This window comes from Nyctereutes procyonoides, unplaced genomic scaffold, assembly GCF_905146905.1.
Source record: "Nyctereutes procyonoides isolate TBG_1078 unplaced genomic scaffold, NYPRO_anot_genome, whole genome shotgun sequence".
In the NCBI taxonomy this organism is placed as follows: Eukaryota; Metazoa; Chordata; class Mammalia; order Carnivora; family Canidae; genus Nyctereutes; species Nyctereutes procyonoides.
In genome coordinates, this window is record NW_026575131.1 from 37,309,043 (window position 1) to 37,326,272 (window position 17,230).

A 17,230-nucleotide genomic window follows, 5' to 3' on the forward strand; every position below is an offset into this window, starting at 1 on the left:
CTTTGCTCTGCCAGTCCCTGTGTGAGAGACTCACCTTCTCTGAACCTCATTGTCCCCGTTTGTGCCCTAGAGTTACTGGTAGTACTTCTGTCAGGGCCATCATAGGATTTAAACAAGGGAGTGTACACAGAGCACGTAGTACCCAGATGAAAGCCAGTAACAGTAAAGTCTTTGCACATTGTCATTACCCAGAGTAACCATACTTCTCCAGGAATAGTCTGCATCATAGGATTATATAAGAATCAGGATATTCTCAGAAAGGCACCTTTAAATAATTGATTTTATTATGAAGCATCTTGATTTTCAGTTCTTTTATCAGTATGGCTGCAATACATTCTTCCTTCTTTGATATTTTTTGTAACTATTTTTACTGAAGTATAATTGGCATGGAACATTATTGGTTTCAAGTGTATAACAATGATTTGATATTTGTACATATTGCAGTATGATCACAATAAATCTAGTTAACATCTGTCACTATGCGTAGTTACAAATTTTTTTCTTTTTTTTTCAAATTTTTTTTCTTGTGAAAACTTTTAAGATATACTCTTAGCAACTTTCAAATATGCAGTACAGTATTAATAATAGTAGTCACCATGCTGTACATTACATCCTCGTGACTTATTTCTTTTCTTTTTATTTATGTATTTTTTCATTTTTTAAAATTTATTTTCTATACAGGTTTGTGCTTTTTGACCCTTTTATCCATTTTACCCATTCCCCTCTCTCTGCATCTGGAAACCACCAATCTGTTCTCACCAATCTACGAGCTGGGTTTTTGTTTTTGTTTTTGTCTTTTCAGAATCTACCTATACCTGAGATGATACAGTATTTGTCTTTCTCTGACTTATTTCAACTAGCATAATGCCTTCTAGGTCCATCCATATTGTCACAAATAGCAAGATTTCATTCATTTTTTTTTTTTATGGCTGAATGATACACTGTGTGTGTGTGTGTTTTCTTTATCCATTCATCTATTGATGGACACTTAGGTTGCTTCTATATCTTGTTTTTGGTAATTAATGCTGCAGGGAACAGGAAAGGGTTCATATACCTTTTCAAGTTTCCTTTATCTCTACTTTAAATCTCCCAGAAATAAAATAACTTTAAAATCATTAATTTCCTTTCTTCTTGATATTACAAATTTAAGTAGGCACTGAGGGTACTTGTGATCAAACCCTCTATCATAGGGGGATGCAGCTGTAGGGGCCATTAGGTGAGTAACCTTGTTCTTGGCTACATATTATCACCCTTGGCTCAGTCTTCAAAGAGAGATCCTAAGCAGGGATTGTTGCTTTTCACAGATCAGAGGCCAGATTGTGAATTCAGACGGATACTAAATCCCATTTAATAATATTTGAGGTATTGCTATTCAACTATCATATATTTTTTAATGTTTATTTCCCATTGAACTGGGTCTGCTACCTTTTGAGGGTCCAATGGAAGAGAGATTTATGAAAATATATAATTAAGTATCAGAACTTCTGTTAAAACTTGCAGTGATTCTGCCTCAAGTACTCAAACTTTAGTATGTATGTGTACACATAAGAACCACCTGGAAAGCTTAAACAACAAACCATTTGAGGCTGAGTCCCATCCTATAGAGATATGATTTTTTTGCTCTCTAGTGATCTCAAGCTTTATGTCTTTAGTTCCCAATTATGCTAACCTGTGTCTTGAAAACTAATTTATAGCTATGTGTTCTACCTCGATAGAACGTTTTTTAGAAAATAACTTTAAATATATTTACAAAATATAGGTGTACAATGATGCGCACATCCTGGAGAAGTTACTCAAGGATAAAAGAAAAGAGCTGGGCCCGCTGCCTGATGATGACGATGTGGCTTCTCCCAAACTCAAGCTGAGTAAGGCAGCCTCATGCTTTGTTACTCAGTTTAGTCTGTCAAGGGTAGATTACTGATTCATTGAAATAATACTTAAGTGATGAATGTATTTGACTCACACAATAGCACGCTAGCAGGGAGTTTCTTTCCTCCTCTCAAGCACTCTGTATTTTAAGTAGTTAAATGTGGAAAGCATGTGGGGAATAGATATAAAGTCAGAGGTTTTGTTTACTCTTTTAAATGCTGTGGACATTTTGTAAATATTAAATATTAAGAACAGACATTTTTTCCACATACCATGCCTGCAAGAGTGTGGTGGCAGATTTGGATTTTTTTTTTTTTTGTATGTTTGTTTCCTGAATACTGGAATTTAAAGTGAATCCCAGCAGCAGATCCTAGACAGAATTTGAGAAATTAGAGATACTCAGCCACAGCACTGTAAGTTAATTTCCTTGTCTTTTGAGTGTGGTCTGTGGATGGTGATTTTATTAGAACTATGAGAGAAAAGACAACAAAAACAGTTAATAACATTGACCTAAACAAGTTTCTGCCTTATTTAAAATATGTAAATAAAATAAATACTAAGCAAATTAAGTTGGTATTGCCATATATTCTTTGGAACTATAATTGCTGAAAGGGGGAAAATAACACCCTGCTTTTTTTATATGAAGTGACTATAAACTGTATTACAATAGTTTTGGGTATGATTTATTGCTAAATGATGATTTCTTCTTATTAAGTTATCCTTTCTTGGAATTGTAGAAGCATGCAGAAGATTTGTAGAAATGTAAATCTTTTATTCTACTTTTTTAGGGACACAGTGTCTTTTAAGAATAGAATTAGTTCCGGGGGGTGCCTGATTGGCTCAGTCGGTGGAACCTGCAACTCTTGAACTCTGGGTTATGAGTTCAAACCCTATATTGGGTATAGAGATTACTTTAAAAAATAAATTTAAGAGGCAGCTGGGTGGCTCAGTCAGTTGAGTGTCCAGTCTTGGTTTCAGCTCAGGTCATGATCTTAGGATCCTGGGACCAGGCTTCGTTGGGCTCTGCTTCAGGTTCTTTCCCTCTTCCCCTCCCCCCACTTGTATATGCTCTTTTTCTCTCTAAAAAAAATAAATCTTTTTTAAAAAATAAATGTAAAAAGAGTTTTTAAAAATAGAAGTAATTTCTTATTTTTTTAAGATGTTATTTATTTATTCATGAGAGAGGCAGAGAAAGAAGCAGGCTCCACGCAGGGACCCCGATGCAGGATTCAATGCAGGACTCGATCCAGGACCCCAGGATCATAACCTGAGCCAAAGGTTATGCTCAACTGCTCTGCTCAACTGCTGAGGCACCGAGGTGTCCCAGTAGAAGTAATGTCATAAGTTAGAAATGATAGATAATTAATAGTAACTAAATATGTGTAAACATACATATATATTTTCTAAAGTTCAGGAAAGGGAGATTTTAATGTGTAATATTGATTTTCTTTTATTTCTCTATTTTGTGTTATGAAAAGTTTCTATTTTCTATATATTTTCTAAAGTTCAGGAAAGGGAGATTTTAATGTGTAATATTGATTTTCTTTTATTTCTCTATTTTGTATTATGAAAAGTTTTGTATTATGAAAAGTTTGTTATGGTATAACAAACCCCTGTATATACCAGTCAGCGTTTCTCAAGATTGTGTCATACTTACTTACTTCCTATATCTGTTTTTCTCTCTTTTGTTTTAAATTATTTTAAAGGAAATTCAGTCATGTCATTTCATTTCTATATAGTTCAATGTGCATCTCTAAATTTGCAGATATTTTCTTAAATAACCATGAAATCATTACTAACACTGAACAAAATTAGCAATTTCTTGCTTTCATCTAATACCTGGTAAATTTTCAAATTTTACTCCTTTTCTCATGAATGTATTTGTACAGTTGGTTTCTTCAAATTCGGACCTAATTAAGTTCTGTATATTTTATTTGATAGCTATGCCCTCTGTTCATAGTCTAGAGCAGGTCCCTCCTTTTTTTAATTCTCATGCTATTGACTCTTTAGAAACCAGATCACTTTCTTGCACAGTTTCAAGTTCTGGATTAATCAGTTCACTTCCTTATGATATCAGCTAACTTTTCTCTTTATTCCTCTCATTTCTTAAAAAATGGAAGTTTATTCCAGAGACTTCATTAGATTCAGTTTCAGCCTGGCAGGAATGCTTGCTTCATAATAGGTTTTTTTTTTTTTTTAAGATTTATTTATTTATTCATGAGAGACACAGAGAGGGGCAGAGACACAGGCAGAGGGAGAAGCAGGCCCCATGCAGGGAACCCGACGTGGGACTCAATCCCGGGGCTCCAGGATCACACCCCGGGCGGAAGGTGGCGCCAAACCACTGAGCCACCTGGGCTGCCCCATAATAGGTTTTCTGCACTTAAAGTTGCATCACACCTTGCAGCAATGTCTGGTTGCGGTGGAATCTACATAAGGTCCACATACCGCACTTGATACTTCTTTTAATCTGCAAGTCCCCCTTCCATCTTTCTTTTTTTCGTTTGCAGTCTATTTGTTGAAGAAATTGGGGCTATACTGTAGCTTCCCACAGTCTGGGCTTTGCTAATTGCATCCCTTTGCTGTAGTTTACATGTTCTCATGTCCTTTGTATTTCCTCTAAATTGGTGGTTGAAGCAATCAGATTGATCAGATTTAAGTTAGATTTGATCCTCATTCCCTCCTTTTGGCACAAAAACCCACCTTCAGAGGTGGTGAATGGTCTTCCATTGGGTGGCCCTGTAACAGCTGTCATTTCTTCCACATGTTAACAGCTGTTGATGCTGACTACATTAATTCATTAAAGAGGTATAAAATAGCAATAGTCTGATTTTATCATTCCTTGCTCAATTACCAACTGGAATACTTCTGTATAGAGAAACTGCCTCATCCAATATTTGGTTAACCAGTGGTGCAATTTTTTGCTTGTTTGTCTTGTTTTGTTTTGGATTTTTTGAAACCATAAACAGTAAATTCCCTTTCAGCTTTGTTTACCAGTTTTCCAAATAATGCATTGGTTTACTAGTGTCCTCCAACATTTATCCAGTTCATCTGTTCATTTTTATATATCATTAAGAACTACTAAATTCGGACGTGTTGCTAAGTTTTAACTCATTGCAGTTGTCCTTATTGATGCCCCTATTATCCCAGGCTGGCCGCTGTGTTCTACTGACATGACCACAGTAAAAAAGTGTTTAGATTCTTTACTGTCTTGTGTTTCAAGATACACAAGGCTCATCTTGTGCCAATTGCAAGTCAGCCATTTGCTAAGAAGCTACTGGTGTTAATATTTGAAATCCATATTTCAGAATTATAGTCAATATTAGACTACGTGGGGTTATACTGCTACTGCATTGGTCATTGTTTCTAGGATTTTCAGTGAATGGGACTAGGAAATTTTGTATGTGTTTTATACCTAAAGATAAAATACATTGTAAGTTTATATTGATGCTCTTAAAACTGAGATTTATGGCTACAAGATTTTTATTCAGTGTTCTTTGTTTTAACATCTGTATCTCTTTCTTCTGTGATAAAAATCTGTCCTCAGGATGCCTGGGTGGCTTGGTTGGTTAAGTGTCTGCCTGCAACTCAGGTCATGCTCTCAGGGTCCTATAATTAACCTCTGAGTTGGGCTCCCTGCTGAGCAGGGAGTCTGCTTCTCTTTCTCCCTCTGCCTCTCCCCTGCTAGTGTTCTCTCTTTTGCTCTCTCAAATAAAGAAATGAAATCTTTAAAAAAAAAAAATCTCAGTTCTCAAGGGTGCTACAGGTGATAGAATTAGAATGTTATATAGCTATTCATTTGCTTTATTCTACCACAACTATTTCAACATGATAGTACTTATTACTCTATCAGTAAAAATGATTATTAAAAACAGTTTAAATTTGTTTCCAGTTTCTTTGTCCATAGAATATACTTCACTAGAGATATGCTAGTTGAACTGTGTTGGGGATTCCTGGGTGGCTCAGCAATTTAGCGCCTGCCTTTGGCCCGGGGCGCGATCCTGGAGTCCCGGGATCAAGTCCCACGTCAGGCTCCCGGCATGGAGTCTGTTTCTCCCTCCTCCTATGTCTCTGCCTTTCTGTCTCTATGTCTATCATAAATAAATAAATAAATCTTTAAAAAAAAAAAGTGTAACTGACTAGTTGAACTGTGTTTTACAAATCACTTAGAGTACTGCCTGTCTTTTGATTATGCTTTATCAACTATATACAATTTGGGTTCATTTATTTCATTTTATACATTTAACAGTAAGTTTCTTTCTTTAGGTAGGAAGAGTGGAATTTCTCCTAAAAAATCAAAATACATGACTCCAATGCAGCAGAAACTAAATGAAGTCTATGAAGCTGTAAAGAACTATACTGATAAGAGGGGTCGCCGCCTCAGTGCTATATTTTTGAGGCTTCCCTCTAGATCTGAACTGCCTGACTATTATCTGACCATTAAAAAGCCCATGGACATGGAAAAAATTCGAAGTCACATGATGGCCAACAAATACCAAGATATAGACTCCATGGTTGAGGACTTTGTCATGATGTTTAACAATGCCTGTACATACAATGAGCCTGAGTCTTTGATCTACAAAGATGCCCTTGTTCTGCACAAAGTTCTCCTTGAAACTCGGAGAGACCTGGAGGGAGATGAAGACTCTCATGTCCCAAATGTGACTTTGCTGATTCAAGAGCTCATCCACAATCTTTTTGTGTCAGTCATGAGTCATCAGGATGATGAAGGAAGATGCTACAGTGATTCTTTAGCAGAAATTCCTGCTGTGGATCCCAGCTTCCCAAACAAACCTCCTCTTACTTTCGACATAATTAGAAAGAATGTTGAAAATAATCGTTACCGGCGGCTTGATTTATTTCAAGAGCATATGTTTGAAGTCTTGGAAAGGGCAAGAAGGATGAATCGGTAGGTTTCAAAGCTGTTTCTTTTTGAGAAGATGTGGTAGTTAATGCGAAATAGAAGAAAATTCTGCTTTGCTACACTATTTCAGTATTTCAGCTAAGGTATATAATTACAGTTGGTGGGGTGCTGTTTTGAATTCTAATTTTCCACAACTTTTAGAGAGCAAGTATAGGCTGTGGGAGAGAGAAGGCATGCTACTGAATCATCTAGATCAGGACCAGTAAAAAGGAAAGAAGACAAAGTTGAAGATTTGTTGAAAAGCATAAACTCTTAGAATATCTTTCACAGATGCTTTGTTTTAAGGATAGAATGCTTATAATTAGAAATAGTAATGTGATTTTTTTTTAGTTTAATCCAAGCATGCTTTGAATAAATTAAAATAGCTCTGAGTTACTAATCTAAGGTTAGCCAATTTAAATTTGATCACCATTTCCAGTTCCTAAAAAGGCTCCTTTTTTTATCTCAGATTTCTCAATTTTAAGTTCCTTTTGCAGATATTTAATGTACTAAAAAGCAATCAAATTTATATTTCCATCAAACTTGAATTCCCTTTTAATTTTGATCTGCATTATATCTTTGCCACAGAAGAATGGTATAATTGACATCAAAATAATTTCAGTTCAGCAGTTAGAGTGTGTCTTCTGTGTGCTTTTAGAGTCACTTGGAAGAATATAAATTTAAAGATACAGACCCTACCTTCCTGGAGCTTATAGTCTACCTTGCTGAAAGGAGGCTTTTAGGCAGTGAGTGTAGAGTAATTCCAGCTAGGGAATCTGGTGAAGCCTACATTTACTCCGGATCTTGAAAGAAAAATTAGTGGTAACATTTACTGTTCCTATTAAGCATTTGTTCTTTGTATAGCACCATGCTGAACACTTTGTCGAGATAATCTCTAGCCCTTATAATAGCCATTCCAGGAAATAATCTTCCCACTTTGCATTTGAAGTGCACAGACAGAAGTAAATTCCCTAAAGTCACACAACTAGTAAGTTGCCTAAGTCACACATCTTGTTCCCCACTGCAAAGCCAGACACCGGGACACCAGTCACGGAGCCTAGCCATGAATGATAAGGCTTGTGCTCTTGTGCTTTAAGAGCTTGAAGTCCAACAGTTGGGATAGGATCTATGCTTAGGGAAAAGTAATTGTAGGCATGAGACAACATATAACAAATTGATATGTAATAAATATGATGGAGTAGGAACCCTGTGCTAGAGTTCTAAAAAGACCTGAGGCATCAGGGAAGAATGGGAGAATGGGTGAGATGTATAAGGCAAGTGGTTTGAGTGCATGCAGGGGTTAAGAATTGAATGTGGTGTGTTCAAGAGATGGGTGGTGTTGAGGTCAGGTTGAGAGGCGCATTTAGGAAATGGTCTTTCATGTTCAATATTGGGAATAGAAAGGAAGAGAAAGATGGGGAGACATCTTGCTGTCATTCATTATTTCCATTTATTCAACAAGTATTAATTGAGTGGCTACCAGTTATAAACATGTTCTAGGTACTTGGGATACACCAGTGGACAAGACAGACAAATCCTGCTTTCCTGGAGCTTAGACTTCTTATTTGTTCTCAGTTTTCCTAAATAGTCCTTAAATCTAAAGTCACTCCTCTCCTCCATCCCTGCCCTGCCCCCATTACATCCTGGGGTTAGTTCTGTGAGTCTCCCAAAAGTGCATTTGTCTCTTAGATCATTAGCAGCTTCGTTTGTTTTACATAGATAATGTCTATTTTAAGAAATAAGCAGATTTGTATCTGTAGGAAATGAGTTCTTTTCATTCTCCCATTGTTGATGTGATTGGTATTTACTTTTGAGGCTTAGAAGGTAGAGTCTAGGGTGCATTTCTTTATGAGGCAGTGATGAGTTTCACTCTTTTGCCCAGAGCTTTGTAAAACTAAGGGAAGCCATTTTTTATCTTTGTCATGTGAAGGTCATGTTATGACCTTAAAGTACTTAAGCATAAGCATGCTGCTGAGGTGGAGATGCATCAGTTTAGTGAATGATAAACCATCATTTTATCTATTTTGTCAGTAATGAAAATAGACACCTCAAAAATACTAAGTTCATGAATTTAATTTTTTTTTAAGATTTTATTTATTTATTCATGAGAGACACAGAGAGACAGAGAGAGGCAGAGACATAGGCAGAGGGAGAAGCAGACTCCACACAGGGAGCCCAATGTAGGACTCGATCCAGGACTCCAGGATCATGCCCTGGGCTGAAGGCATTCCTAAGTTCATGAATTTAATGAAGTCCATAAGCACTAGGTTTCTCTGTAGATCTCCAGCAGTGTTCATGCTTCTTTACACTCACCCTGACCCACTCACTGCTGCCACTCAACATCACCAAGGACTTCACACCCTGAAATAGGAGGGGTCTGAAAAGTGAGACAGAGAAAAATTCATTCAGGTGACAGTGATTTGTCCAGTAGTATTCAGTAACAAATAGCACTGACGTAAGCAGTAAGCCGCTGGCTTTCCTCATCTGCTGGCAGCGTTCCTGCATTTAGTTCTCTGACTGCCTTAGAGGAGGGGAACCTTTGAGAAGACGAGGACAAGGAAAGCACTAAGAGCTTCCTCCACTCTTAATTATTTCATTCTCTACCAGTGATAAGGGGAATGAGAGTTATTATCTTTTTCCTTGTTGACTTGAGTTCTTGTTCTTGTGCATGCAGGCAACACTGAGCCTCTTAGATTAATAAATTCTTAATATTACTTTATTCAAATAAAACAGGAAAGATAAGTCAGATATTTAATGGCTATGTGCAGAACTTCCATTATTAAACAACACGACTTGGTGGAATTATGAATCTGACCTTTCATGTAACAGGGATTACCAGAAGTTCGTTTTCACTTTTAATTTTATACTTAAAATTGTAAGCTATTATAAAATGACTTTTAATCCCAAGTGAATACTCTTCAGACATCTCTGTTCAGAAAACAGGCATCAAAATAATATCATAGTTTCTTCCCTTGACCAGTTTTATTTTTATTGCATTCCTACAAGTATCAGCATTTCTGTAACCTGAAAAGATTTTTAAAACCATTCCAGAAACATTCATTTAGGTTATTATTGGCAGTGTTTTTAGATTGTTTGCCAGTTCACCTTTGCTGATGGGGAGAAGCATTCTGGAGGCTTCACTAAAATTTGATGCTCTAGTGAAAGATATTAGCAGGTGGCTAACTGGGCTTGCTACTACGCCTGGCACCCTCCTCTGACTAGAATGTGTCCATAACTGCTGCTAAGACTTTGTGGTTACTTCTGTGAATCATTTTTCAGACCCTCGTATTCCTAGTGATAGAATTATGTTTAAACCATCCTCAGGGGGCAGCCTGGGTGACTCAGTGGTTTAGTGCTGCCTTCGGCCCAGGGTGTGATCCTGGAGACCCGGGATTGAGACCCATGTCAGGCTCCCTGCATGGAGCCTGCTTCTTCCTCTGCCTGTGTCTCTGCCCCTCTCTCTGTGTGTGTGTGTCTCTCATGAATAAATAAAGTCTTTAAAATAAATAAATAAACCATCCTCAGAGCACAGTGGATTAGAGATAATAAGAAAAATTTCTTCCAGTCTAAATTCTTTTTTAAGAGTTTATTTATTTATTCATGAGAGACACAGAGAGAGATGCACAGGGGACGAGCCTTAAGGAAGAGAAAACTGTAGGCACGAGGCTCATCGAGGTAAAACGGCACTTCAGATTCTGTTCTAAAACTTTCAAGGAGATATCCTACTGTACAGAAGTACCATTATATCAGTTAACATGTTACAGAAGCATTGGGTAGAGTTTAACATGTAACTGAATTGTGTGAAAGAAGTGGCTTGTGTATCAGTGGATGCTCTTAATTCCATTATAGGACAGACTCTGAAATCTATGAGGACGCAGTAGAACTACAGCAGTTTTTTATTAAAATTCGTGATGAACTCTGCAAAAATGGAGAGATCCTGCTTTCACCAGCACTCAGCTACACCACAAAGCATTTACATAATGATGTGGAGAAAGAGAAAAAGGAAAAATTGCCAAAAGAACTAGAAGAAGATAAACTAAAACGAGAAGAAGAGAAAAGAGGTTGGTTTCTTTTCATTTTATTAAATATGAAGAAATAATTACATTCTGTTCTAGTTGTGGCTCTCCTAGCTAGCTGTGGGGACGGATCCTGTCTGTAAATGTTGACTCTTTGAGAATGGACATGTTGAGATAGAAATGCTTTTACCATCATCATTTTGGTCATCAGACTGTTAAAAATTGGAAGTGCTGAGTAGCACAGCCATTACTCTAGTATATCAGGGACAATCAGTTAACTCACAAATGTTGGAACTCACCAGGTCATAATACTGTTGGCAGATAAAAGCTGCAGGGCCTGTCTGGAGCTGAGAGCATTCTCAGCAGTGAGTACATCAAGGTTCTGTCCTGTTGTGTAACAGAATGGCTTTCATCCTATGGGCTCGGCCAGATTAGATGTTTTGGTTGAACCACAATGCTAGGAGGAAATTTTTATTTTCATTGTATCAACGCAAAAATTTTATTTTGAGTCACTTGCCAGAATTTAGAAATTTTGACAGTGGGAACTTTTATTAGAAATATCACTTCTCAAAAAAAAAAAAAAAAAAGAAAGAAATATCATTTCTCAACTCTTGCTGGAGTCATCACCATGGCCAGTCTGCTAGCACTGGCACCAGTGGTGCTGCTGGTGGCACTGGTGCAGGGCTGGGGAGGCCAGAATCACAGGGACTGGGACACCGCCTCGATACCACTTCCACAAGGACACAGAGCGTGTGGCCCACTTCATGACATATCTGTGACTGGGGTGCACTGGCTGCAGAGGAGGCTGTACACCACTAGGCCTTCATCACTGTCTTCTTGCTCAGTGATGGGCCGGGCATGGATAGTGGCATGCCCAACTACTACCTGAGCCCACTGCAGCAATTGGTGGGCAGCCTGCAGGAGAATCCACATGCTATGCTGACCATGTCTTTGGCATAGACCTAACTTCTGCAGGAAGCACGTATTTGATCCCTAAAGTTCCCTCTCTGCTCCCATGATACTGTCAGGAACTGTTAACAAGATGGATGAAATGGAAATGGATTTTGCCAAGCAATCACTGTTCATCCAGCACCCTGAGATGAAAACCTGACCTTCCAGCCGTAATTGGTTCTCTGCCAAGTTGAATTAACCAACATCTGGGTCCTGGACTACTTTGGTGGGCCAAAAATAGTAACACCTGAACAATATTATAGTGTCACATTTTAGGGAAGTAGAATGCAGCAAATTTAACAACACCCATGACTTTGCCTGGGATAGCTCATACAGACTTGAAGGACTTAATGTTTCTCTGTGGAATGCTTCCAGATTAACGAGTTTTCTTTCACATACTGGTTTGTTTGCTTGCTTGCTGCTTGCTTGCTTTTTTACAAAATAGAGTTGGACTGTTCCTGTATTTCTTGGGAGATGTGGTTGCCTGGTTTTTGGTTTGTTTTTTCATATTTTGAAGCCATTTTGTAGAGGTATATCTTTCATTGTAAGTATTTTTCCTTATAGTTTTCCAGCGGTGCTCCTTGAAGAGGAGCCAGTGCCAGATTTAGATTTCCCATTGGCATTTGAAGGTACTCAAAGATGTGTCTTTAATTCCTGGAAGCCACTGTGCTGGAGAGAGGGCCTCACTCACCCACAGCTGCACCTGCACTGCCTGAGCCTATGCGCCCACATATATATGTGGCTGAGACAGACCATGGTGAGACACAAATAGAGCTTCCTCCTCATAGTCCATTTGTGTCTGACAGGCCTGGGTGTTTTGATCCAACATAGGGCAAAACCATTTCTTATCAAGAACTTATCTTTTTACTTTTCAAATCTAGAATAATAATTACCTAGAACAAAAGAAGTTTATGAAACATGTCCTGAATTTTATTTTCCCACCTAAATGAACATGGTATAATCAGTGTCCTCCATTCAAAACATACACATACACACATGTACACGTTACTTTATGTTTTTTGTTTTCTATTTTGCCCCCAAATGGGCTTGCAAAAAAAAAAAAAAAAAAATGCAGGCAGGGAATTTTGTGTTGGTCATTTCCAGTGTTCTTTTGTAAGTAAAGTTTACCTGACATGGACCAGCTTAAGCCAGGCCCAAAACCACCTGTGTTCAAGTACACTTAATAGCTTTTTAAGCAATGCTGCTCTCAGCAGTGGCCTGAGACTTCCTCAACTCCTGTAAATCTTTAAATAGCTTCCATGCTGTTACTACCTAAATCAGGTCATCAGGAAGCAGATAACATGACTTTTAAAAAAAAATCACATTTCTTCAGAAAAGAAGAAACTTTGGTTTTATTACCTGTATACATGATTTCAGAAGATGATACAAGGTCTCTTGTAAAGAGGTGTGTCAGGAACCAGGCTGCTGAATCCCTAAATGGCTGAGAGGAAGGAAGTTGAATACTAGTCTTTATGTTTAAAAACTATTAAGTGAACTTTCTTTAAATCCAACAAACAGCTTCTGTTTAAGAAAAATGATTTAGAGGCACCTGGGTGGCTCAGTTGTTTAAGTGTCCAACTCTTGATCTTAGCTCAGGTCATGATCTCAGGGTCATAGGATTGAGCTCCATATAAGGTTCAGTGGAGAGTCTGCTTGAAATTCTCCCTCCCACCTCTGCCCCTTTCCCTCCTTGTTCTCACTTTCTCCTTCCCTCACTCTTTCTTAAAAAAAAAAAAAAGAAAAAGAAATGATTTCTATTAAACTTGGTAAAATAGGTTACTCAAAATAATTAAAAGCATTATTTTACTGAGAAGAAAAGAAATGTCATTTCTTATAAAGTTATTATCATTATTCTTTTCATGAGACAGCTTTTTTTTTTAGTATAGTTGACACACAATGTTACGTTAATTTCAGGTGTATTTCTTACAAAGTTTGAGTTCTTATAAAGATGGCTATCTAGGATATGTGATTTTCCAAGAGTTATATTAGTCTTTAGCATCACATCTGCTTAGGGCTTTTTTTCCATAGACAAGAAAACAAAGTTGACTTGAAATTATCATATGCAATGGCATATGCAGAGAAGAGAAGGGAACCTGGTTGGTGACAGTAATTTATCAGCATAAGGCTAGGTGCACAGAACCCGGCAACTTTGCTGCCATAGAGGATGTACTCATTTAGGATGGTGAGAGTGTATGGAATGAGAGTGTCTTTGCCAGCTAAAAGTGATCAATGCAGAGATGAATGGGGTAAACCTGCAGCTTTGCTAACCAAAATTACATTGAGGTTGAGGAATATCCTGGAAAGTAGCCATAGAAGATCTGAGATAACTCTCACACATTCTTGGCTGACTGAAAAACTATGCCTCTGCAAGGGAAATGGGAGAACCTCATGAAAAGCAAAATACAAGCAATACTTGAAAGTTGGTTACAACTTTGAATGTATCTCCCAAGCCACATGCACATCAGTCAGCAGAAGGTGAGTCCTTATGAGTTTGAGGTCTTTGAAGACAATCTTCACCTATATCATTGGCTGACCCTTGACTAAGCAGACTTGGGAGTGAACCCTCATTCCATGCGTCCTAGTATACTTATATTGGGAGTCTCAGAGAACAGAAGAAAAAGGAAGGGAGAGAAAAATACTTAAAGACATAATGGCTGAAAACTTCACATTTGATAGAAAACATTAACTTACAACTCTAAGAATGCCAGGAAAACACAAGGAGAACCATTTCTAGATACATCATCTGAAAGAAAAAATCTTGAAAGCAACAAAACAACTTACCACGTTCAAGAAAATAATATGATAATGGCTCATAAAAAATAATGGAGGCCAGAAAGCAGTGACATGATATTCAAAGTGCTGAAAAGGATAAAAACTGAACCAGTGTATCCAGTGAAACTGTCCTTCAAAAAGGAAGCTGAAATAAGACATTCTTAGATAAACAAAAACAGAATTCACTGCTGGCAGAACTTTCCTATAAAAAAACACTGAAGGAAGAGCTTTAGGCCAAAAGAAAACACCACCAGATGGTTGGCTTGAATCTATAGGAACGACTGAAGGGTATGAAAATGGTAAATATAAGACTGTATTTTTTTCACTTTTCTTCTCCTGATTTCTTAGAAAACATTACATTTTTTAAACAAATAGTTACAACATCATCGTTTAAAGAAGTATGTGAAAGTAGCACAAATGAATGGAGCTATTTTGGAGCAAAGCTGTACCATTTAACAAAATCAAGTCAGTATCAACCTAAAGTAAAGTAGATGGTGATAAGTTAAAGATGTGTATTGTAATGCCACTAAAAACAAATAGCGATAAAAATCTAACACAGGAATTAAAGTGGTATACCAGAAATACTTGCTTAACACAAAAGAAGGCAGTAAAGAAGAAAACAAAAAGCATAAGAGATATAAAAAACAAATAGTAAATGGCAGACACTAATTCAGTCATATTAATAACTGTTACATATTGCAAATAGACTAACCAAATCGCTGACCAAATTTTAAAAGTAATATCTAACTCTGTGCTGAAGAGACTTGTTTTAGATTCCAAAACAAAAATAAATTGAAAGGAAAAGGAGGGAGAAAGATAGAACCTGCAAATACTAACTGTAGTGAGTTGGAATGGCTGTATCAATATCAAATAGACTTTAAGAGAAGAACTGTTACTAGAGAGACAAAGAGGGGTATCTCATAACATTAAAAATGTCAAGACATTGAAACATAATATTTACGAATGTATATATACCTAACAGTGGAGCCTCCAAATACATGAAGCAGAAACTGACAGAATTAAAAAAGAGAAATAACCTGGGACGCCTGGGTGGCTCAGTGGTTGGGCGTCTGCCTTCCGCTCAGAGTGTGATCCCGGGATCCAGGATTGGGTCCCACATTGGGCTCCTTGCAGGGAGCCTGCTTCTCCCTCTGCCTGTGTCTCTGCTCTCTCTCTCTCTCTCTCTCTCTCTCTCTCTCTCTGTTAAAAATAAATAGATAGATAGATAGATAATTTTTTTTAAGGAACAAATAATTTAATATAGTGTCAGTACTCCTTTCTCAGCAATTGATAGACCAAAAATCTGTGCTCTCTTCTCACCAGTTGATAAACCAACTAGCAAAAAAGTACAAAAGACTTGAATAGCATTGCTAAGGACTGAAAGTTTATGTCCCCCCAGAATTAATATGTTGTAACCTCATGTCCAGTGTGATGGTATTTGGAGGTGGGGCCTTTAGAGGAGGTGATTAGGTTTGCATGTGGTCATAGGGGTGGAGCCACCACAAGGGGGATTGTTACTATATGTGAATCAGAAAGTGGGCTCTCACCAGACACCAGATCTGCTGGCACCTTGGTCTTGGTCTTCTCACCCTCTAGAACTGTGAGAAGTGAATGTTTAAGCTACTTTCCTGTGGTGGGTTTATTATAGCAACTTTGAGCTAAGGCATGGACTATCAACCAGCTTGACATGCAGTGAAACACTGCACCCAGTAATACACGTTCTTGTCAAGCATACCTGTAGCGTTATCTAGGATGGACCATATACTAGGTCATGAAACAAGTTTCAGAATATTTAAAAGGATTGAAATCCTACCAAGGTTTACTCTCTGAACACAATGGGATGTAGACTGGAAATCAGCAACAGAAATCTGGAAAATCCCCCAAATATTTGGAAAGGAAGCAGTTAACTTCTGACTAACCCATGAATCAAAGAAAATATCAAGGACTGTTAGAAAAATCTTGAACTGAATTCAAACAAAAACACAATGTATTAAAACTTACGGCTATATCTAAAGCAGTTCATAGAAAGAAACTTCTAGCTTTAAACACATATACTGAAAGGAGTAAAGATCTAAAATAAGTCTGTTTCCACCTCAAGAAGTTAGAGAAAAAAGCCAATCACACCTGAAGTAGAGGAAACAATAAAAATTGGGATGGAAATAAATGAAAGAGGAAACAGAAAATGCCAGTGCGGTAATGGGTATGACATTTGAGACAATCCATGTTGTTTCTACTGACAAGATTTTGTATACAAAATTTTGGATTATTGGGGTTTTTGAAGTCTTATTGACACTTTTCCTGGCAATACAAAATTAGTGACAGCTGCTTCTTGAATTACTATAAGGATGTTCTCAAAATGTAGCCTCTAGGCAAGCAGCATCAGCATCACTTGAGAACTGGTGAGAAATGCACATTTTCAGGGTGCCTGGATGGCTCTCTCTGTTAAACATCTGACTCTTGATCTTAGCTCAGGTCTTGATCTTAGGGCTGTGATTCTAGCCCCACTTTGGGTGTGGAACCTTTTTAAAGAAAAGAAATGCAAATTCTCGGATCGCACTGCAGACCTATCAATTCAGAAACTCTGAGGATGGGACCCAACAGTCTATGTTTCAACAAGTCCTGTAGTAGATGGTTCTGATGCACACTTAGTTGTGGGAATCTCTGCTATACGGCTTTAGCTCTAATGGAGGAGCAGGAACTTACTAACAATAACTGCTAT

The 17,230-nt window shown here is 37.6% G+C and overlaps 1 protein-coding gene and 1 pseudogene across 25 annotated transcripts in view; both read left to right on the top strand.

Annotated features, from left to right (window-relative positions):
- Positions 1-17,230, top strand: part of PBRM1 (polybromo 1) — a 115,811-nt gene that overhangs the window by 56,664 nt on the left and 41,917 nt on the right. For all 25 annotated transcript variants that reach the window (XM_055343385.1, XM_055343386.1, XM_055343387.1 and 22 more), the window contains 3 exons: positions 1,760-1,865; positions 6,136-6,778; positions 10,622-10,833. In XM_055343385.1, the coding sequence (XP_055199360.1) occupies positions 1,760-1,865; positions 6,136-6,778; positions 10,622-10,833 (961 nt within the window). The remainder of the gene's footprint in view (positions 1-1,759; positions 1,866-6,135; positions 6,779-10,621; positions 10,834-17,230) is intronic.
- Positions 11,417-12,465, top strand: LOC129521691 (protein CREG1-like; annotated as a pseudogene).